Source organism: Chaetura pelagica, unplaced genomic scaffold, assembly GCF_000747805.2.
Source record: "Chaetura pelagica isolate M959 unplaced genomic scaffold, ChaPel_1.0 scaffold221, whole genome shotgun sequence".
Lineage (NCBI taxonomy): Eukaryota > Metazoa > Chordata > Aves > Apodiformes > Apodidae > Chaetura > Chaetura pelagica.
Genome location: NW_009952533.1, coordinates 1,477,735 through 1,501,649, shown reverse-complemented (window position 1 = coordinate 1,501,649; position 23,915 = coordinate 1,477,735). Strand labels below are relative to the sequence as shown.

General features: G+C 39.3%; 1 protein-coding gene across 1 annotated transcript in view; it reads right to left on the bottom strand.

Moving 5' to 3' along the window:
* The window catches only part of FAT4 (FAT atypical cadherin 4), a 268,723-nt gene that overhangs the window by 31,947 nt on the left and 212,861 nt on the right, over positions 1-23,915 (bottom strand). Inside the window, exons 8-10 of the mRNA XM_010008976.1 lie at positions 8,624-8,804; positions 4,251-4,501; positions 12-1,504 (exon numbers count right to left, since the gene is read on the bottom strand). Coding sequence (XP_010007278.1) covers positions 12-1,504; positions 4,251-4,501; positions 8,624-8,804 — 1,925 coding nt within the window. The remainder of the gene's footprint in view (positions 1-11; positions 1,505-4,250; positions 4,502-8,623; positions 8,805-23,915) is intronic.

Sequence of the window (23,915 nt, the reverse complement as noted above, 5' to 3'; positions counted from 1 at the left end):
AAGAGCGGGGCGTTGTCATTGCTGTCTACTATGTTAATGGTGACAGTTGTCTCGCTCATCAATGGAGGACTGCCCCGGTCTGAGGAAGTAACAATGAAACTGTGCCTATTAATGTTGACATTACTCGAACCGCTGGAGTTTTGGTACCTTAAAAACTGCTTGTTGAAAATTTCCCCTGTGGTTGCATTGATTCGGAAGAACTCGGACTGGGATTTTATGAAGTAGAAGACTTGGCCATTTGTGCCTTCATCGGGATCGGTGGCTGAAACCTGGGTGACCTTCTGCCCAATCCCAGGAAGCTCAGGACACTCCAGGTAATAGGATGGCTTTGTAAATCTCGGGGCATTGTCGTTGACATCCGTGACAAATATGGTGACATCTGTGCTCACAGTCCATCCAGAGTCATGCGCAGAGACCCTGATTCTGTAGCGGTCCGTGTCCTCCCTGTTTAGCGGTCTGCTGATGGTGATGACCCCAGTGCTGGGATTTATGCTAAATGGGAGACTCGTATCCCTCATGGAGTACCTGCTGACTGCGTTCACCCCAATGTCTTCATCTGATGTCGTGACTCGGGTTACTGTAAAACCCAGAGGTGCATTTTCAGGCACGGAAGCACTGAATATCTGGGAAAACCTTGGAGCATTGTCATTTTCATCTAAAATATTAATGATAACTTTGACGGTCGTGCTCTGCAGTGGTGTGCCTTTATCTGAAGCTTTTATGGTTAGTGTATATTTAGATAGTTTCTCCCTGTCTAAGGCCCTGACGCTTCTTATCTCACCAGTGGCCTGATTGATACTGAAACTATTTTCTATATTGCCCTCAATTATTTCATAATTTAGCTGTCCATTTAGACCACTGTCCCTGTCGACAGCAGCCACCGTCAGTATTTTTCGTGGGGACAGGTTCTCCACTACCTCCGCAATGAAGGGATCTTGCTCAAACTCTGGAGCATTATCATTGACGTCTATCACCGTTACTTCCAGTTTCTTATATGAGGAAAAGGGAGGAAAGCCCGTATCTCTGGCCTCGATCCAAACCACGTATTTCTGAATGGCTTCAAAATCAAAAGCCCGCCCGACAGAAAGCTGTCCTGTCACCTGGTCGATGAGGAAGGTGTTGCCCAGGTTTCCACTGGCAACGTAGTACGACAAGGAGCCTCCTCTGGATGAAGATCCGGAGACGGTGGTGACGAGTGTGCCAACCGCTTGGTTTTCAGGAAATGTGAAGGTCTCCTGATCCGCCTGAACGTGAGGAAATTCTGCTCTGTTCACAAACCTCACAGTGACAGTTGTAGAGTCTGTCTTGGGGTACCGGCCACCATCCCTCACATGAACAGAAATGGTGACTTCAGACTCCCCAGCCAGCGGACTGGCAGCCAGGATTGCCCCCCTCACTGGATCAATGTGGAATTTCTCAGAGTTTTTCCCCACGAGGGAATAATGGAGCTCAGCGTTGGAGCCAGCATCCTCATCAGTGACAGTCACAGCGAACACGAATGAGCCTGAAACGGAGAACAAAGTTAGGGCAGCCCTTTAATGAACCCACCAACTGCAGGAAGTGTGATTCCAGCCTTTCACTTGGAAGTCTGTCATGGAGCAGTCTGCTCTTTCTTTATTACACTGCTCCAAAAGTGAACTGCTGCTTCACAAGATGGTAAGTTCAACAAGGGGTAGGTGAGTTTGTGAGCCCACGAGACATGCAGCCAGCCAAAAAATGTGGGTTTGAAAAGTGGGTGAGTACATTCAGAGAAATCACGTATCTGCACTGGAAAATGGACCTACAACTTTTTGGAAGTCTAGCATCCCATTTCTAGAATACAGACATTATGAAAGCCATAAATTTAATCAACTAAATATTATTTTTATTGTTTTTTTAATTACTCATGTATCCACAAAAAAACCCACCAAAAACCAAACACCTGGAATTCAACAACTATTAATGTTTTCCAAGTGAACCAGCAGGACCCATCCTGAACATTCACCCTTCACACCCACCTTGTCTTTCCAATTTATGCTTTATTATGACCTCAAATATATGGGCAGTATTTGCATTAACCCCTCTATCTGCCAGGGTGTTCTTCTGCACAGGAGTTTACCCATCTAATGCATGACAAGTCTTTCAAATTTGACACTGTCCAACCAATTTGCAGAACATGCTGCTGATGTTTTACTGGTACTGAAATGTAGAAAATACCCACTCCTTTATAAAAATCATGTTATTTTCTACCTCTTAAAGCAAAATAATTTACAGGCAGGAATGACTCTGACAGCTTTCTCCTAAAACTATACTTCATGTCATTGTTTGTCATGTGCAATGATCTGTACTGCAGGGGGAGGAATATTTAGACAAGAACACTATTCAAGCCCTTGGGAGAAATGAGACAGGAAAAAAAAAAAAGTTGTTTTTTTTTTTTTTCACTTCAGTTAAGCAAACTGCATTATTATTATTACTTCAAGGCCAGGCTGGATGGGGCTTGGAGGAACCTGGTCTAGTTGGAAGTGTCCCTGCCCATAGCAGAGGGGCTGGAACTAGATCTTTAAGGTCCCTTCAAATCCAACCAGTCCTTCAATTCTATAATAGCTCAGCCTTTCAAACTTGATTAAAAATAACAAGGAAAAAAAGCTTTTTGTTTCAAAACGTACACTAGGTATTCTGTCATAGTAATAAAAGTGAAAGACCTGATCAAGCCATGAGTGTTTGTTCTTTTTTTTTTGGAAAAGCTATTTCAGATGCTACATTGGACTGCAGTAAAGTTGTTTTCTCCTTTTTTTAATGGACACCATGCCTGCTAGTAACATCACTGTCAACAGCCTTCCAAAATAATGTGCAAAGATATTAAAACTTCATTTTAAATGAATATGAATTATCAACTGAGGAAGCTGCAAACAAAAAAGTGCATGTATCCCTATATTTTTGCCAAGTTAAAAACAGAGTAAACACAGCTTAGGCTTTCTGTACATTTCCAGCTATAACAGATTTAGTATAAAAAACATCCAAAAAGATATTGCCAGAAAATATCAGTTAAACGTATGGGTACTCCTCATAAACCCATTTAAAGAAACACTTCAGAAAGAACCAGATGAGGATACTGCATCCTAGTCAGAACACACAAATAATCACCAATCCAATAATAAAATAATTTAATAAGGCTGTTCTGGAAGCAAGGAAGAAATGTAAACAAATTCATTCTTCCATAAAAAGGAGAAGCATTTGCAACTGTTTAAAATTTAGAGAGAAAACCCAAGACATGGAAATAAGCCCTTTTTGTTGTTGTTGCTCTTTCAAAGGAAAATTTGTTTTGTAAACCATTTGTCTTGGAATCCTCTCTGTAGGCATCACTATCGATGTACGTGTATGGATGTGAAAACACACTGCATTGCCAACTTCTACAGCCAACCCACTCAAACTGCAATTTGGTGAATCTGTGGTAATAGAGCGATCATATCACAAAATCCTTTCACTGTTTTGAGATAGCAGAGGTCAAGATGTAAATTCATTTTAAATCTTGGGGAAAAATAATCTAAAAATAGCTGATTTTTTCAGTAAATTTTCTCCAACCTCATGCAAAAAGACACATTCTCCTCTCTTCCCCCTTGCAATGCCAATTCTGCAAATAGAAAATATTAGTATTTTGGACTTAGCCATTTCTAATGTATTTATCAGGCTTGTTTAAACATAAACTGAATCAGAAATTAATTCCTGCATTGAATGAGGACACTTTTATTTGGGTGTAGTTTCCACAATACTAGGTTTTCTGCTTGGCTTTTATTTTATCTTACTTCAACACTTAGCTGGAGGAAAGACAATAAAATTAACATCTGCCATTGATACAGCCTTTTTGGAAAAGGCTGGCGAAATCCCCTTTAAGAATTGCTCAGTGTCAACAAAGAACATCTACATGCAGTAGGAGACTTTTGGAGGAAAAAAAGAGGCCATTGCCTTTATAATCCTGGCAAAATAACTTATTCATTTGTTTGAGTGGGTGCTCATTTACACTGTGTCTTCTTTAATTTACTGAAGGAAAATACTAAGCTTGGATGGAAAGAACAAACTAAAAAACACTACTGAATTGTGGGTGAAATATTGAGCCTCTCCATTATTCATTCCCACCCAACATGAAGACAATAAAACCTGGAAAACAGCAGCAGCAGAACGTCTCAGAAACACTTCTTGTGGCTAAGCTTTGCATTTCATCAAGATGTTTATGCAATCTGAAGTATCCCAAGAGCTGCCATCGATCAGGTTACCTGAAGCAGTAGGCGATGGGACGTGAGTGACATAGGGATGGTGTTGGAATTTGGGTGGGTTGTCATTCACATCAGCAACGGAGAGCAGCACGCTGGTGGAACTGGAGAGAGCCCTGGGGAAGCCCCCGTCGCTTGCCACCACCACCAACGTGTAGTTCTCCCTTGCCTCTCGATCAAGGAGAGCACTGGTGATGATCTGTCCTGTTGAGGGGTTGATTGTGAATTGGGAATTGCCACCCGTAAGCCTGTAGCTGTTTTGAGACAAAAACAAGGAAGAAAAATGTGATTAGTATTTCCTAAGACAGCCTGCTGCCTTAAGATAAGAACAATTTCCTATAATCTACAGACCACCACGCTGATGGGTATCAACACACGGATTGTCTTCAGACTGTCCATCTGTATTTTTTCTCTTCTATATTTTGAGATCTGTCATAAATGACATATCTGCATTTTCTAAGTATAGTTGCTTAACACAGATTGCTAATAAATGAGGCACAGACTGAGCTTTTGTGCATTTGGAGATGCAATTTGACATACTCTCAGAATTCCTACTGGAGGCATCCTCTAGTACTTTCACTGGGCTAATGCATTAAGTGTTATGCTAAAAGGCTGATACAACCTCAACTGAATCCACAAAATATAGTTAGAAAAAATACTATTTTCTGAACTAGCAGGATGACAATTTTGCAAAATAAATGAGGATTTGTAATTCATCTTTTTTTCTGATCGTGAGCTAACTTGCTAGTCAAGATTTCAATGCTAATTCACAGTAATTAATATCAAATTATCAACCACACAGCTATGCTAATTGAGATTAACTGGGACTAGAATTTGACCCTTGATTGGTGTGTATGTATGTGCACACATCTGTATGCATATAGTGATGTGATTTGGTAAGAACTGTGTTGCTACTGCAGTGTGTTGTATGGGCTACCTCTCCCTTACTACCACAGTGAATTTGTTCTTTCTCATTGAATGCTTACCCAGCTTGTATTCATGCAGAATTAATCTCAAAGTGGAACACTGGGCTGTATTTTTAAGGATAATCAGTTAATACTACAATTTTATTAATTATGGTATTATCATTTTATTAACTTCATTAACTCAGATAATGAGTCTTCTCAAAACAAAGCAAACAAAAGCTGAGTAAAATTAAGAATTCCCCTATTCAATATGAAAATCCTGACAAAACCAAACACAGCTGTGATGAGTGTTGCTTGTTCAGAGAAACCTAGTAGAGCAGAATAGCAGATTTTTGAGGTATAAGATTCTTTAAAAGATTCAGAAGAAAATGGCTTCTATGAAAGAGAGTCATATTCCCATCTTTTTAAAATGAAGAGGTTATGACAGAAAGAATAACACAGCCCAGAAGCTTTACCTAGAGGACTGACAGCCAGCCTGTGTAATCAACTGTGGCAACTTCTCTTGCTCAGTCATTAGTATCTACAGAATGCCATGAGCATACTTTAATTGTTTAATTATAAGATAATGTGATGGCCATCCGTAATGATTCTCCAGCTATAGCAATGTGCATCTAGGGTGGAAAGATCGTGCACAAAGTTTAAAGTACCAGTTAAGGCTCCCTAAATACCAGCAGCACAGGCAAATTTCACCTCAGATTTGCAATCATTTAACCTTGTGTGAGGTGCTGCAGAAGAGAAGGACTTTCTCATCTCTACTTCCAGATACATAGAACAGCTCAAGCTTTAGTATTAGAAAGATGCTATGAAAAATTTATGTTTATCTTTTTTTTAATTAAAAAAAAAAAAAAAGATAATTAAGGCAAATTATATTTGCCATGGGATATTCTGAGTTTTATCTAAGTATAACTGCATGCAAACCAAGTGGACAGTGTGTGTCTCTGCATAGTTACAAAAAAAATTCCAAAACCTAGCCAAAAAAACCCCAAACCAGATCCCGCAAACTTTAATAGTAACAACTGGCGTAAAAGGAATTTGACTTAACTGCTTAAAATTTGGCATTTTGACTAGTCTGTGCTAATCCTCTTATCTATAGTATCTGTAACAAGATTGCCCACATATGCATGGTCATTAACCACTACATCAGCTTCCTTTAATGATTCACAGGTTATGTATGACCAGAAGTAAGAGAAAGAATTGGCACATCTGAACATGTTACAGTTTTGCAGAAGTTGATCTGCTTCTTGCATGACACAGCTCATTTTTGACTTTACATGAAAATTTCAGCAGAAGATTTTACAGACGATCTTTGGAAACCAAATATTTGATTTTGAAACAGGCTCTGACAAGAATGAGAAGGAGTTTTGAGAGTTCAGCACCTCTGACACGAAGACCTTATGTCTTTTGGTCCCCCTGGGTTTTGCCAGCTTTGTAACACCAGTCATATTTTGAGATTTGCAGTACTCTGAGTGCTGAATCTGGACAAACTCTGTCCAAGAAAAACAATGTATGCTCCAAGTCCAAAAAGTGTAAAACAAAACCTGAAAACAATTTTTAAAGAGCTACTTACAAAGGAAAAAAAAATAATTCTCAACTATTCCACTATGAGGTACTGAGTGAATGACAAAGACTAATGGCAGAAATACTGAAGCAATTCAAACACACTAAAGAAATCTGAGAGTACCTTGATAAATTCTAATTATGGGATGCAATCATTACAATCATTCACACTTTGTATGGAATTCTTTTTTCTAAAGGGCATTGCCCTTAAGAAATAGTTTCTTAAAGTAAGAGTGAACATAATTAAAAGCTTCATTGTTTCACAATTTAATAAATGGTAATTTTGGATTATTTTCAAATACTTAAAGATGCCAAAACATCAAGTTTCTATTTTTGGCTTGTAGCAAGATTCAAAGAAAATATCACGGTATTTTATACACACTTGCTTTGCCATATCATAGCTCTGTTTAAAAAAAACGACAAACAAAACAAACAAAACCAAAAACCAAACAAACTACAGGATATTTGCACACAGTTTGAAGAATGAACTGAGGTAAACTGAAAAACAAAAACAAAGAAGCTACTTTTATATCCTATTTTCTAAGTTTGGAATCAGAGATACAAGTGTTTGCAATCACAACAGTTAAATGTGATGAGATTACCTACGTATCCTTCTGCTAAAAAACTAATATGAATCTGCTTTGTACTCCATTAGCAATAAATCAGTCCTCACTGGATAATCTTCAGCTTGTCACTGCCACTCAACATCTTCATTACCCTTGTCTGTGAGACTGGGAATGGCCTATGTTCAGCCATAGTTCAAACCCATTCAGTTTCATCAGCTGAGCTCTGCAAACCATTTGGCATTTAAAGCAGAAGTGTCAATTTCCAGATTTTACTGGTTTTTACTTCTTGGCTGGTTTATTATAAACGTGTCCAGGTTTGTATAAGCAGTCATCTAAACTACAATTTGGTTTGAAAAGCCACTTAACATTAGCCTTCCCCAAACATCTGTATGCTATCACAAAATTAACACTATTCACTAGTTTTGACACTTTTCACAAAAAGTGATACTGGTTTCTGGATTTACCTAGCTTAAAAATTCAAGTTTAAAGGTGACTAGAGCTGCAAAATACATTCCACACTTTTCTTAGGATGAGTGGTTTCATATAAACGCTAAATGAAAAAAACCAAACTATTATTTAACACTGCACTGAAGTCAGCTTTTGTAGCACATATGTTAAATATTTGAAAAGTACATCTTCCCCTTCTCCACAATACCCTCCTGAAAGCTCCTTTGATTAATACTTAAGAAGTCTGTCAGTCTCCATGAACAATCAATGGTTTCTAACTTCTTCAGGAACACATTTTGCATTGTATCTGTTAACTAAATCCTTCATTACAAGCCCTCAACTCTAAAAGCTACACTAAATAGAAGGTAAAAGCCTTTCCAAAGGCTACATAAGTTGATGGCAGCCAATAATGGTATACACAGCCTATACAATACTTCTTTATTCAGAGAATGTATATTTAAAGACTTCAAAGCTGAAGTACTTAATAATTTGGAGTTTCAGGGTTTCTGTGTTGATTTTTTGTTCTTTTGTGTTTGGTTGTGGGGGTTTTTTTAGTTGTTTTTTTTTTAATTAATCTACTTCTACACTTACTGTGAAAAATAAATCCATTTATTACCAATTACACTCAGGCACAAGTTAAATTTGGTTGCTTTTCACTTAGCAAAAGACTAAAATAACACTGCAACTCTACTTGTCCTTAAATATCATTCTAAAAGCCTATAAACAAAAAAGCCAGATTTAATTAAATTACTTAGCTACAGATACACAGTTGTCCTTTTGTGTCTTGAGTTTTGTGGCATATTGGTAATGGACACTGGAGGAGAAAATCTTCAGGCAAGGTATGAGGCAGTACCACATACATCAAGAGTATATGACCTACCTAATAACAGCATTTGTGGAAGCATCAGCATCTGAGGAGTTTACAAGCAAAATATCTGTCCCTGTAGGAGCATCCTCTGGAACAGTGGCAGAATAGATGTTAAAGGCGAATGTAGGGACATTGTCATTGACATCATCCACCACGACAGTGATGGTTCCAGTGCCAGTGAGGGCAGGAGACCCTGCAGGAAAGAGGGATGCAAAATGCTAGAGGTTACAAATACCACCATGCTAATCTGAACTCTGCCATCTCTGATTTAAAACCTGGTGCTTCAGCATGTCACAGTTCACAGCACAAGAAAGCTCAACGTACAGAACAGGATCACATTTGTTTCAAAGGCATCTCAATATAAAGTACAACTTGTGAAAGAAAAACAGGAAAAAAAAAATATTGTTTTTCTTGCTCCATCTAATTCCAGAAATATTTTGTAATACAAGCACAGCGGAAAACGCTGGTCTTGGAACCCCTCAGAAGCCTTCCTGTAACAATTAGGACCAATTTGAACGTGTGGTTGCCTTTCCTCTTTCTCTAAGAGAAGACATTCAAAGGTGGCACGCTGACAAGCTGTGAAAACTCCAGCCCGCAATTTATTTATCTACGGAACCACCAGAGCGGAACCAGCGGCAAACCCCAGCCTTCCGCATGGCTTTCCCGCTGCCGGTCACATCCCCGACCTGGGGAGACCTTCTCTGAGTGGGTGCAGAGGCTGCACACTCTCCAGCCCTGGTCAGAGTTGATTTTCCTATAGAAGCAACCAAGCAACCATTTACAGCAGCAAATATTGCTAATTTGTGTGGGATGTTGGCTTACGGGCAATCGGACTGAACTCATTTAACCTTTTTTATCCTTCTTGCTATTCTAATACTTAATTCTGACCAGCAGAAACAAGTGAGAAACAGCATGTTTATCCATGTACAATCTCTCAGTATTTATTATTTTAAGTGTTTTCTTTGTAAAATAATAATAATAATAATAATAATAATAATAATAATAATAATAATAATAATAATAATAATAATAATAATAATAATAATAATAATAAAACAATGAGGAGTTTTACAAGTTGATGTTAGTTTTGCCCGGCTATTACACTTCTTTTCAGCCAAGAATCAGCAAGACATGTTCAGCTACCCAAATTCTGCACTGGGGGGCCCTGAAAAAGGCTGGGAATACATATTCCTTGAATACAAAACCAAAAGCAAGAGAGTGATAGTGGAGCATAAAACATGTGCCTTGTGGCCCCTTTTTCTGAAAAGACAGATGATGAACTGTTTTGCCCAAGATTGCATTGCTTTACCCTTCAACCTTAAATGGATTCAACCATTCAATGTTTACTGGACTGGGGAAAAAAGTGATGATAATTATATGCTCTGGGCCAGAGACTAGTTGGAACCCTTGCTGCAAGGCAGGCATATCACATGGAACTGCCATTTGATGAAACACAGGCAGCCTCTGTGTCACCACCCACCTCCCTGAAACCCAACAGATGATCAGGTCACTGCTACCCGAGGTTATTGCTGGACCTCAACGTTTGGACTAGAAGAGAGACAGGCTCTGCTCTTGGGCCTCATGTGGTCTTGGCCAGGGCTCTGGATGCCAACCTCTCGTATAAAAGAAGAAATAATGACCCATTTTCCCACATGTTAACCCCTGCAAGGCTGAAGTACCAACATGCTGCATCGTGGGAAAAAGTGGGGAGCAACTTCTGCAGGGGAAGGAGGTTTTTCTCCCCAGAATACTTCAAACTATTCTGGTTTAATACGCAAATGGACTGAATGAAAGAGCTTCCAACTGAAGGGACCTACACATCTTGCAAGGCTGACTTTGAAGCCTGCTGATCAGATGGGACGGATCACGACACCAAGGAAAGAATGTGCAATGCAAAGAGCACAGGTTTCACACTGCACACAATGAAGGCCTTTCTCTGCTCTGAGGTAATTCATTTTGCCAATTAATCTACTTTCAGCCAGGAAGGTTACATTAAGGCTATAAGTCTGAATAATTTTTTACCCTTCTCCCCCTTATTTTCTCATTTAGCCAAACACATATAGATAGAAAAGACTGCAAAAGCATTCTTGATTGCTGAAATATTGCCTGTGGAGTGTTTATTATTACTGCATTAAATGAAATGGAGTCCTTGGTGCTTGCTGCATGTGTCATCAAGCTCTGGCCTCCCAAACACATTTAACAGACATTCATCTCGCAGCTAATGAAATGAAAAGTTGAAAGTTCTTAAGTTTCATAGGTGATTAAACAATTTATACATAATTCAGAAATTAATCTCAGGTAAGTCACATTCAAAGAGCATCAGTAATGCAATATAGTCTAGAAAAGAAAGCTATCTTGCAGCTAAAATCTGAAACTTATTGTTTTAAATGTATTTGCTATGTGCTGGTTTGAGCCAGCACAGAACTAATTTTCTTTTGAGTAATTTTACTTTTCAGTACAGTCTCTCCTAAGCTACTGGTGGTATCCAGAATCAAGGTCACTGCTTGGTTCTGTTAAATTTCTTGTGTGCCAGAAGCAAAAGGGAGGAAAGGGGGGAAGGGAGCTGACTGGACAGGTGACCAAAATTGACTAAACTATTCCATCCCATACACGTTGTTCTCCGTATAAAGCTGAGGGATCACGAGAGTCAAGCTCTCTTCCTCCATACCTGGCATTCTGGAAGAACTCTATCCATTCATCTGCCTTTGATCCCAATCTGTGCATTCCTAAATCTGTGTGTTCCTGCATCTAGCTCCCCTCTGCTGCTGACTCGGTCCCAGTCTGGGACTTTCCCAGGTCCTGCCCCGCAGCCACAGTGGTGACGTTAGGATTACTGGGGGGCAGCACAGTAGTGCTTTTGTATATATTTATATATATTTCACTATTTTCCTTTTCATCATTATTGTTTGATTAAAGCTGGGTAGTTTATTTTCCAACTCATAAGCCTCTCCCCCTTATTCTCTTTCCTTTCCCTTTCTAGGAACGGAGGGGGGTTAACAGAGAGCCCAGCATTAAACCGTGACACACTAACACGAAGAGTCAACGCCAGAAAATTTACAGTGTTGTTTTAATCACAAAAATGAATGGCAGTGGCAGCACCTCTAGAGGTAACCCAAGGCTGGGTGACAGGACCATCTCTGCAGGCTGGCCCTGTCCTAGTCTGGGTGGCACACCAGCTACACTCCCAGGACTTCTGAAGAGTTCATGAAGAACGTGTCCACATCTGCTGGCAAAGTACCACGTGGACAGGTGCTAACAGCAAAACACTGCAATGGGTTTGTTCCTTCTCCTACACAGCTATTGGTCAAACAACAGAAATGGTCGAAAGGGATGCCAGATGGAATAGATGCCTATGGGCTACAGATATTCTCCTATGAATTTGCAAGGTACTGAACAAATTCTCCAAGGGTCACATCCCAACACTCATCTCAGCCCTCTATATATTCCGTGCCGTTATTCTCTGCTTCCACTTCCACATTGGATGCATCTACAAGGCACTGTACAACAGGGTATGGAAATGTTTATATCAGCCTCAGAGAAGGGAATATGCCAGCCAAGGTGGAGCATCACACTAATAGAATTAGCTAGGGCAATGCAGAGAACCCAGATCTCCTTCAGCACTACCTTGTGGCTGCATTGTGCTCACAGAAACATTCCCAAAGTCCAATAGTAATTCAGTTGTTTGTAACATACCAAGTCACTCCTCTTCAGTTCAAACCCCAAAATCTTTCTCATTTTGCTTAAATAGGAAAAACTCACTTATCTACATTAGTTTCCTGTCTATGTAGTTATCCAAATAATTTTTTTCTTCCTTCTAAGTAAACATCATGTCCACAAATTTACTCCTTTATTCTATTACACTGAAAGATAAAGTTGCAATCTCACAGAGACCTCAAAGCTTTTAGTCACTTGAAATTAAATGACCAGCTCACATTTCTGCAGTTGCTGAGAAATATAAGAAGAGGAAATTACAAATGAAGTAATTTTCTATGGAAAAGAAATAGCTCAGGACCAAATTCTACTGTCCTCAGTGAACTTTCAGTGAAAGTTGTGCTTGCATAAGGACCACAGAATTTGGCCCTTGGTAATAAGTAGGTTTCATAAAATGTACATGTCATATTTGTGGTGAAAGAAGTAGTTTCCATGGTCAGGCTGAGTTCCAAGATTTCCTAGTTTTGCTTCGATAGCAAATCTTGCCCAAGTCAGTTTTTCTTATTATGCTAGAGCATCATCCCTTTTTTTCTTCAAACTGCACTTAATATTTTTGCACAAGTGCAGTAAATGTTGTGTAAATTCTGAAAAAAAAATGAAATTGCTGCATGCAGTCACACGGGCCTGTGAGTACTCCTACAAATAGCTCCAAGGACTAGAGCCATGAAGAAACATACATGTTTCCCTTGGTGAACTTGCACTAAAATTTCTACCCATTTTTCATAAAGTTCTGAACTATTTTTCAGGAGAAGCACCAACTATTTCTTTGTCAGAAACCTCTTACTGAGAACATTTCTTTAGTGCTGTAATATTACTAGGCTTTCTTTTGTCAAATCCCATAATACCGTGTCTCACAGAGTCTTAGGATATTCCACGTCAGACATAAGTTTCCTAGAAAGGCAGAGGAATGAAAGAACCATTAAATGATTAATAACCAGAGAGCATAAAGTTAACTATGTGAAGTAAATGGAAGAGATCACACTAACTGTTCAGTGAATATCAAACCTTTAAAATTTAAAATACCATGACATCAATATATTATTATTATTTTGAATTTCCCATCTCTGTGTACTGTGGTCTGCTTCCATGAACCGAGCAGTTTCTTTTCTAGGTGACAGCTGTACATATACATTAAGCAGACAGTCCCACAAATGTCCACACATGATTGTTGAAATAAAGATTAACCTGGGATAGTGTCAAAATATTAACACTGAGTTCAGGAAGAAAATTGCTTCCCACGGATGTTCTTCCAAAAATTTCAGCTTTTTTGCTTACATCTGCAAGTAAACATGTGTCTGGGGAGGAAGAGAAGGAGCAGACCTCAGGAACCTGCTCCTTGGAGGCCTGTGGTGGAGGATGAGTTACAGGGGGAGGTTACAAGAGGCCATCTTCAGCCTGACCAGCACTCGGTTGTGGGTCCCCTCTCCCCATGGGACATTAGAGGAAGTGAGGTAAAGAAATGGCCATGGGGGACCATGGGACAGACAGGCAGCAGCACAGGGCTGGGACCTGCTCAGTGCAGGGGGGTTGGACTAGGTGACCATCAGTGGTCCCTTCCAACCCAAACCACTCTATGATTCTATGACCGCGCTTCTCCCAGCAAAGTGAGACTGGCAAAGACGAGCTGGTCTTCCACCACATTTACCAATGCTTTTTTGCCTCTGATTGCCACAACAATATGATGATATTGGAAATTTGTCTGCTTAGAAATTATAATGAGCCCTCTCAAACTTTTCCTCCTGCTCTCCAGGAGAAGTGGGATGAAAAATACTGGCTATATGCAGCAATGCAAGTAGAAGAAAGGAAACTAAATGCAGGAAGGTGATAGTGGGGAGAAATATCACTTAACCTGACAATTTCTACTCCTCAAATGCAGGGAAATTTGCAAAGAGAGGACACTATATGTTACTGGGTGAACTCACCATAAGCCAAGTCATCCCCCTAATTTGTGCCATGTCTCATACTTTTGAGACATGAAAGGGATGCATCTAAAGACGCTTTCACGTTTGCTTTGGCCTCCTTGTGCTCCCTTAGAAGCATAATAGAATCACAGAACAGTTTGGGTTGGAAGGGACCTAAAAGATCATCTGATTACAACCCTCCTGCGTGGGCAGGGACACCTCTCACTAGACCAGGTGGCTCCAAGCCCCCTCCAACCTGGCCTTGTACACTTCCAGGGATGGGGCAGCCACAACTCCCCTGGGCAACCTGTGCCACTGTCTCACCACCTTCACAGTGAAAAATTTCTTCCTAGTGTCTAACCTAAATCTCCCCTCTTCCAGTTGAAAGCCATTCCACCTTATCCTATTGCTCCATGCCCTTGTGAAAATCCCTCCCCAGCTTTATTGTAAGCCTCCTTCAGGTACTGGAAGGGAGGGCCACCTGCCATCCTCAGCTACCATCCTCCTGGGGAACAGGGAAGGAAAGCCGTCTCAGCTCTTAGCAATATCCAAACACATGACACTGTCTGCTCCAGCTCTCCACACCATGGGTGGACACCCAGACACATGAAGAATGATCAGAGTACTTAGTGAGCTGGAGAGTAGTAAAATGAAACAATTGCAGGAAACCTGCAAAATCATTCATGTTCTTCAAGAAAGCCCAGGAAAAGATGATGCCATTGGAAATTATCTTAGCCGTGTGGTACTGTGTGGCTCACAGTAAAAATTAGAAATAGGAGAATGTGTCCAGCACATTATCCACATATTGTTTGAAGTTTTAATGGTTTCTGGGCCCTGTCTGTGCCATGGTTAGCATAGCAGATAGTTAAACTATCATTCCTTTCAGAAAGCAGGAACTCAAAAGTTTTTGCCAGCATTGAAATATCAAAATTAAGTGCTAGAATATGAACAATAAACTAAAGGAAAAAAACTACAGATATATTTCACTAAAATGAAGAAAAGGGATTAAAATGAAATAAAATTACTCTAAATGACTAATCAAAAGCCATACTGCAGGCAGTTTACCATGTTTTGTGGTAAATTAAACACATCATTATCCTGAAAATTGGAAGGTGATTTAACAGAAGTGGAATTTTTGCTTCACTGAAATGTGTTGCTTTGCAACAAAGAGGATTTCACTTCTCCAGTCAAACACTCCATGAATGAGTCCCAGGACTAGAAGCTGTATGTGTTATTACAGAGCATTAACTTTTTCCCTCAAGTAAACAAGGCCTTTCTCACAATAAGCCAGCCAATCTTTCTAAATGCATTTAAATGCAGACAGAGTGTGCTGAACCACACACACACAACTGGTGAGTTTTAAAATAAGTATGGAGCTAGAGTAAGCTAATGTGCAACTACTTTGCATTATGCTTTGGATTTCTCGTGCTCACGAAGCTTGATTTGAAACACAGATGACCTTAAATTAACTTATTTACCAGGAACACAAAAGAAAGAGCGTATGCAAAATGAGAAAAATAACTAGCTCTTTTTACATGATTGCACCACAAATATTTGCCCTGGCTGGCTATGTTGATTGGGTTTTATTTTCCTCCTACTCAGTTTTTCACTACAGACTTTAATACCGAGTCTTAAAAAACTGGTGAACCTACTATATTTTGAGACAAAAAATGAAGCAAACATACTAACATGCTCAGAAGCTGGCCCTGCTCTCATTCAGTTCAGTGGGTTGCTGGTGAATGAACCCATGCAGGAACCTAGATTTTCCACATTTCTGACTGTGTCAAATCTGACTTTTTCTCCTATATAGGTACAAAGTAGTTGTTTCCAAAGCTGGTTTAACAGACCTTGTACTTGAAAAATCTGCTGGGATAGATCTGCACTTGTGTCAGGGCTATCTGACAAGAAACAAATAACTTACTATTTTTTCTAATATCTGCATCTGGTATTAGAGAGATGTTAGGTATCATCTGCCCGCCTAAAGAAGCTGAGAATAACAGATCTCAGTTTGGGAACGTAAGCCATCAAAAGTAAAAAAAATAATCACTACATAGGCCAACCCTGCACAAGCAATAACATGTCCAGCCATGCTTGGGCTGATGCACGTGCACAAACACACGCACTCACACGTGCTATTAGTGCAAAATAAATCATTGCCCCAAACAGTGATGCAAGATGGGATCTCTCATCTGGTTTTATCCACATTCTGTTTAAATTTGGATGGTTGCCTATCAAAATTCCCAATTGACTGTATTCTATGAATTCAATAAGCTTTGCAGTTTCACAACAGGGGCAACATTACATTGCAATAAATTTGATATGCTGTTGAAAGGGTGGGACTTGTACACACACACTGAGACGACTTTCAAGTCCCCATGTGTACATACATGTTTCCCTTTCTTTGTTCTTCTCTGATCTGCTAAACAAGTTACCTACCACTGTTTCCTCTTGTGGCACTATTCCAGAGCTGGACCTAACAAGGTTGGATGGGGCTTGGAAGAACCTGGTCTATTGGGAGGTGTCCCTGCCCATGCAAGGGGTTTGAACTAGATTTTTCTTCAAGGTCCTTTCCAACCCTCAATGTGTGTTCTATGAACACAGATACAGAATGAGAACAAAATAGAAGAAATAAAGCACGTAGAGTGTATTTAGCACAACTTCAAGCTGTTCCACGTAACAATCTTGTTCTACATATCCACATGCATGTTATCATACACTTAATGCTTAGACATCTGAAAAAGGGTAGATAATGCATTCCTCCAGGGTAGCATTTTTTCTCCATTGCTGCTTTTTCTAAAGCAAATTTCAAAATGCAGGAAGGAAAAGCTGAAAGTCCTGCTCCACTGCCTACAGCATAAACTGTATATGGTCATGACAGATGCCAGGTACCAACTTGTGGTTGTCAGGTTTTGTTCTCCCTCCACAAAAAGCACAAGCATTAATGCCCTGTGCCACAAAAACCTTGGCATACACTTGTGATCTATTAACGTGAAAGGCATAAACCACTGGAGATGGTGCTCAGCTAAGACTCAGAAAAGATACTTTAAAAGATATCACAGGTTTCTTAGCTAGAATTATGTATGCATAACTGCAGAGCAAGAAGTTGCCTTCTTTCAAATATGTTTCAGAAAATGAATCCTTAAGGAAAATTTTCCACAGCTGAATACAAAGCTCATAACAAAACCTGGCAAATGACTGGTTGCAAGGGTGCATGCATTTCCCTGTGCCCACACTGCAGGCGGTCCCAGGATAGTGGCCGTGGTCACGAGCAATGGGAACGGCAACTTAGAAGAAAGGCAGAGACATTTAAACAAATATTTTCTTAAAACCACCAAATTACTTCTCCTTGTTATAAGTTATTGCTGTAAACAGAAGAAATAGAGAAGCTGGCTCCTGCAGGGACTGCTGACTAAGGCAATTGCTGACTGCTTGTGACTCCTGAATATCCCACAGCGAAATTCCTGTAATGCAGGATTTTGAATTATGCTTTAAAAACACTCTGTATAAATAGTGAAGATTAACCAGCAGGATAAATGTTCAGGCCATATGTGCATGTTTTACTTCCTTTATCCTTGCAATTAAGGCTTCCTGAAATTGTAGGTTTGTATTTGAAGAATGAGCTAGCAGACTTTCAATTTATAAGGTGTAATGTTTAGTTTTAAAAATGGTTTAAGATCATCAAGACTGCAGAAATCATAGAATTTTTCAAAGGCTGAGAAATTGCATACCTAAATGACTCCTTTGATTATCTTATTCTTCTGCAAAACAGATCACATTCAGTGAACTCATTAGAACATTTGAAGTGGAATTTCATTAAAAATTGATGTAAGAAGAAGGACAATAATTTTAAATTTATTTTAATGTAAAACTTTCAAACTAGTCAGAACAAAATGGATGAAGAGGTGAGAGGAAATGAAACAGCCTGAACATTTACAAATAGACAATTCTTTCCTCCTTGAAATTTATTATATTCTGTTAGATCCTATATAGTAAGCATTATATTCTAGCTTGTTTTCTAGTTTAAATGAATCTATCTGAAACTTTAAAAAAATTATATACCTATTTCCCCCTTACCCACAAAACTATCACTAACAAGTGAAGAAATAATAGTAAAGGAAAGTAAAAAAGCAAAATAAAAAGCACCAGAACAGTGAAGCAGCTTGAGATGTGACAGTCACATTGATTTATTTGGATCAATACTACACAGAACTTTTCTGTACCACAGAAAAATTCAATGAAAACTTAATTGCTCTGGCATCTTTCATATGTTCAGTTCTCACTTTTTCATCACTCCCCCTATGTTCATAGCAAATAACTTCTAGAAACAGTAACTGGCTGTCCAATATATGTTCAATAAAGCTGTCCTGCAACAGTGGGAGGAGCAGATCTTGAGACTATGCATGTGAGATGAGACTGAGGATCAGGAAGATAACTGGCTTGTCTAATGAACCTCACACTAGTTTGAGCAGTGTGCATCCGTGAAGCAACTGCACCCCCTTCGTATTGCAACATATTACGGTAAGTGCCCATGAGTCTTTTGTGAACATTCAAGAAATTAACACAAGATACTATCATACAACTGAAGAAATCAACGGTATTTCAACCAAAGCACGAAGGACTTGTTCCCAACTGTGCAATGCAAATTTCCAGCCTCGGGTGAATGGAAATAAAGGAGAAAAAAATACCCCTATCAAGCAGACGAGATACTTGAGAACGAGTGGAAAGAATGTCTTTCAACTGTATCTTCCATACAGTAGTATACATAGTAGAGTTAATCACAGCTTACCACAGGTCAATACTTTTACTATGTAAGACTGAAAATATTTCAAACTTTAATCAGATAAATCAGTAAGCCTGCATTAAAGATGATACTAACTGCTTTTAATTAGATGAACCCTTTAAGAAGGAGCAGAAATCAGCTTTGACAGTTTGCAGCACATGCATACCTGACAAAACTGGTAATTGTAGTCCTTTTTTTTCCTTCTTTATTTTTACAAGGTTCTTTTAAGAAACTCTGGATTTGCAAAATCATTGCAAAACAACGATTAATTACTGGGTATTCCTGTTAACCTTATTAGCAATGAGATGACTTGGCAGGATAAGAAAGACCTTCACCTACACTCAGTCTGTTTAGGTGGCATGAAATTATATTCCTTGAAAGAGCAACAACATTTACGACTAACTAAAAATTCCTAATAAATAATTATGTTTCTATCAGTAGTCTGGCCTTCTTTTACTTATGAAGGATGCAAAGAGGAAAAAGATTTAGTTACCTAATAAAACCTGGTATTTTCAACTACAATTCCAAGAATGTCAGTAGAGAGATTGAAACTTTTGGCTGTATTACTACATCTTATCTTATGCTTTCCTGGAATCTAGAAGAGAAGTACATGAACCTCATTAAGATTCTGCTTGTCTATTAAAAAAAAACATCCCAACAAACAGCTAATAAAACAAATACAGGATTTACATCCATACTGAGGTTAAACCTATATATATGTTGAGTTCTCCTCAACACTGTTTGGACCCAAATAACTTTGTGTTATTTTTGTGCAGATAGTCTGCAGGTTTTTATATTGCAAAGCACAAAAACACACATGCTGAGCTTGATGCCCCCCTCCCATGTCAATTCTGCCACGGGTCTCCTCCAGCACCCCAATTTCTGAACATTTTTTTGCCTCTGTCAGTGAAAAACCTCTGAAAACCTTTTTCCAAAGAATAATACTGCTAAAGGCTACAGTTTAGTAGTTAGTTGATTTGTTTACTCTATATTATAAATGCAAATTAGAAGCCATTACATTCATTAAAATAATTTCTCTTTTTCTTTTGTTGAATGCAGTGAAATGAAGAACAGCTTACCCAACAAATCTTGGCTAGAAGCAGTTTATTATTAATACGTGTTGGATTCTCCATGATCCCAACAGAGATCATAAAGGGAACATGCCAGAAATGTTCGAAAAGAGAAGCAATCAGTTAAATTGAGGACTGTTCTAGAAAGTCCACATGTACAGAGAATAAAAGCCTTTAGCATGTACTTCTATCTCTGCTTGCCTTTTCCAAATAAAATCCACCATCAGTGGGTTTCAAAACTTAAGTTCTGCCCACGATTTTAACCTGAGTGAAAATTGTTTTCACAGATATTTCAGCTCACGCTGGCCAGCCTGAGCTCTTTGCCAGCCCCTCTCCCACACTGCACCCCAGAGAACATAAATGCTTGGATTTAGCCCCAAGGCTCTCGCTGAACTGTTTTGAAAATAGTAATTTAATAATGAAGGTTTATCTCCAAATAGAAGACTAAATCCCTTAAATAGTATTCTGGGTCTCGACTACACATCTCATGGGATGGTCCTCTGAAGAGATGGGCTTAATTCCTTTGGGAATTAAGTGTGTCACATCATATAGACATAGATACACTCTCTTCGTTGACAATTACTCTCCAGGGGACATGGGGTTGACTTTGCCATAAACCCACTTCCTAAATAGCTTTTTGAGCTTTTGTCTTCTAGAGAAAAAATGTAAAAGTGCTAATAGTTTCTAGGCTCTGTGAAAGGGTATGATCCTGCTATTCAATTCCCACAACTACAAAAAAGCCAGTCTTGGTTCTCTTCTCTCCTGATTTTAGATGACAGTGATACAAAATGAACACCATCAACTCAGTGATGAGTCTGTTGCCATTTCAGTTCTCCCACTGTGTGATTTAGAGGTAAATTAAGAAATTATGCCGAACTACTAAACCACCAGTTTTTACTACCAGTATTAAAAGAGCAAAAATAATAAAACTAGTAAAACAGCAAACCAGTAAAACTAGACTTCAGTAGACAGCATTGACAAGAGGAAGAGCTTCCATAGAGACAAGGAAATAAATGGAGCTGGGAAAGAAACCAACATTTATTTTGAAACAGCTGTGGAATAAAATGAGACCAGAGAAGAGAGCAATCATTACACGAACTGCTAAGCATCAAGGTAAGTGTATGTCAGCTTCATTTAGCTCACCAAAGCCTCAAGTGATCTCTATATTTAGACATAGCACAGAGAAGCACGGAAAATCAGACATTTCTAACTGAAACTTGTGAGTTGCTTGATTGTTTTGACAGCACCAACATTTAAAAATAGCCATAAAAAGACTACTCATTCTTTTTGGGCAACATCTTTTCACACTGTAGACTGCCTCTTCAGTAGAAATACACTGTATGCTATGGAAACAGGACCAGTATAAATATCTTTAAGCCCAGTCACAAATCTCACAGAATGTTAACCCTCGAGACTCTTTCCTACCATTACTAGAAAGCACAGGTGTCTGTCACCTGTCACCCCAAACTGGAGAATATCTTAAAATGTGTTAAAAACCAATATAACTACATTGTCAGATTTTATTTTAGGATTGAAGAGAACCAAAAGCCAATCTCAAAAGAGAACTCCTGAGGAGGATATAACCTCTCTGCTTGGTTGCCCTCCTGCATTCTTGAAGAATTAATAATTTGGGGACCAAGAGTTTCTAAAGAAAAGAAATGTGTTGGGTTGTTTTTTTTAATACAGGCTAGGGGGGATGTTCACATAGAACAGCTAATGAAATAAAATAACCAGTCCACTGATTAATTTCTTTTGGAACTCTTTATCTAAATCAGTAAATAGATTATTTTAAAAAACAATAATTAAAAAAAAACCCACAGGCAACAGTTTCTAATTAGAAACAACACATTTTGATTTTGGTTTTACTGGGGCAACATGTCACACTGATCAAGCAAAGGAAGTGATGGTGGTTGCAGTTTATTTAAACAGTAGTCCTGGGCAGCTAGCAGGTTTCCAGATGTGCTACTGGACATCCCTGCAACAAATAAAAGGAGGAAGACTGATGGAATGCTAACATTTTCTCCAGAAAATAGATGAAGAATTAAAGACAGGGATGATAAAAGCAGCTGCACCAATTCTTGTCATGGTGCCAGAACCAAATGTTTACCCAGTGCTGTGTCCCACCAAATGGGGGAGAGGGGGTGCACAGAATTTTATGAAGTCTCTTTTCCTAATCATTTTGCCGTGGTGAAGGGTGTAGTGAAGCAAAACAAATTATTTATGTGGTAGAAACAGACCTATAAAGACACATTCTTGGCATTTATGTTAGCAGAAATTTTGGGGGAGCAATTGCAATTTAAACATTACCATGCTATTCCACAGTCCATCATTTTGCCTGTCATTATATTTATAATTCACACACTCTGGTCCTTAAGGCCTGTGCTGCAAGAGGGGCTCTAAATTGGAACGGGTAAACTTTAAAGCTCAATTATGTTTTATTTCTCAAAGCCACAGGTGTGCAACTCTGGGAGACGCCGGATGTTCCCCATGATGGATGCCTTACGTGTCTTTGTAAATCCCCACTGCCTAGAGCAGTAGCCTGGTATCTGAGACCCAGCAGAAGCTAGAGCAGAATGGGAGTGCAGAAGTGAGGGAAGACCGATGATAAAACAAGGCTGAAATCAAGAACCTTTGTGCAGACTGCCTTGTGGAAACCAGGCATGAAGCAGGCTGCATGGCCACAAATCACTGAGCTGAGCGCCAGAAAAGGTTTTATCCATCTTCTCCCTCCCCCAGAGTGAAGGAAAGATTATCTGTCAACCCAAGATCCACCCTGAGGACCAGGTGGAGGATTAACAGGCAAGGCCAAGGAACAGCTGGGCCAGAGCCAGGACAATGCATAAATCATGACTGACTTCTCTGGGCCTGAGGGGAGCCCTTCCTTGGGAAAGCATTTTTTCTACAACTGCCCGAATTTCCATCACTGGTGCATGTGGTCCCACTAGTGGTCCCTGCCTGACCTGCCCAGAAAGCTTATGAGCAGCTCAGCTCTTAATAACTCAACAACCCTTCTCTTGTGCCAAGGACTGAGATCTGGGCTCTGAAGAGCAGGCGTGCACAGCATGATGGAACACAGAGACAACTGAGCCAGGATCCCATGTAGCCTTATTGGCTCAAAACTATGTGGGCTGCTGCTTTGCCATGTCCCCATCCTTCACCCACTGCAGACAGGCTCAGTGTACATGCTGATATTCATGCTACAAAACTCATAAGGTACTGAGGATTAAATACAGCCATTACCAAAGTGGCTGCCCCTTTTGAGGCCACATTGTTTTAAGGACACTGGACTGACACTTCAGGATAAAAATTAAAAACTAAAAATTATTCTTCTTCCATCAACTTTCCCATACACAGTCTAGGGTAACACTAGAAGAACCACAGTTACAAGTTGATGAAGTGATAATAAACATAAGAAAAGTAAGAAATCCTTGATTATGTAACAGGGATGTCAGGAAGACAGCCAAAACCAAGTTGAGAATCCATCAGTTCTTATGTCTAAAGGTGCTTCTAAGTATGTTTGTGTCTGCTTCCTTGTAAGAAAGGGAAGAGTTGGCACAGATTCTACTGGAGCAGGAGATCGTCCTTTAGTATTTTAAACCAGTCAGTTTAGCCTATAAAAAAAGGAGATTCAGATCCTAAGAAAACTGGGAAATTGGGTTAGACAGATAGAATTTTGCCCTTTCTGTGATACCCAGATATTTCGAGTTAACTGCATCTGGATGTCTACCATGATTTTTATCTGTAAAAAAAGACAAAGTCTAAATAAGATGCACCATATATGGCAAGATTGTTGCTTAGGCTGCTAAAGACAATCAAAAAGACTGCTTATTAGAGCTAATAAA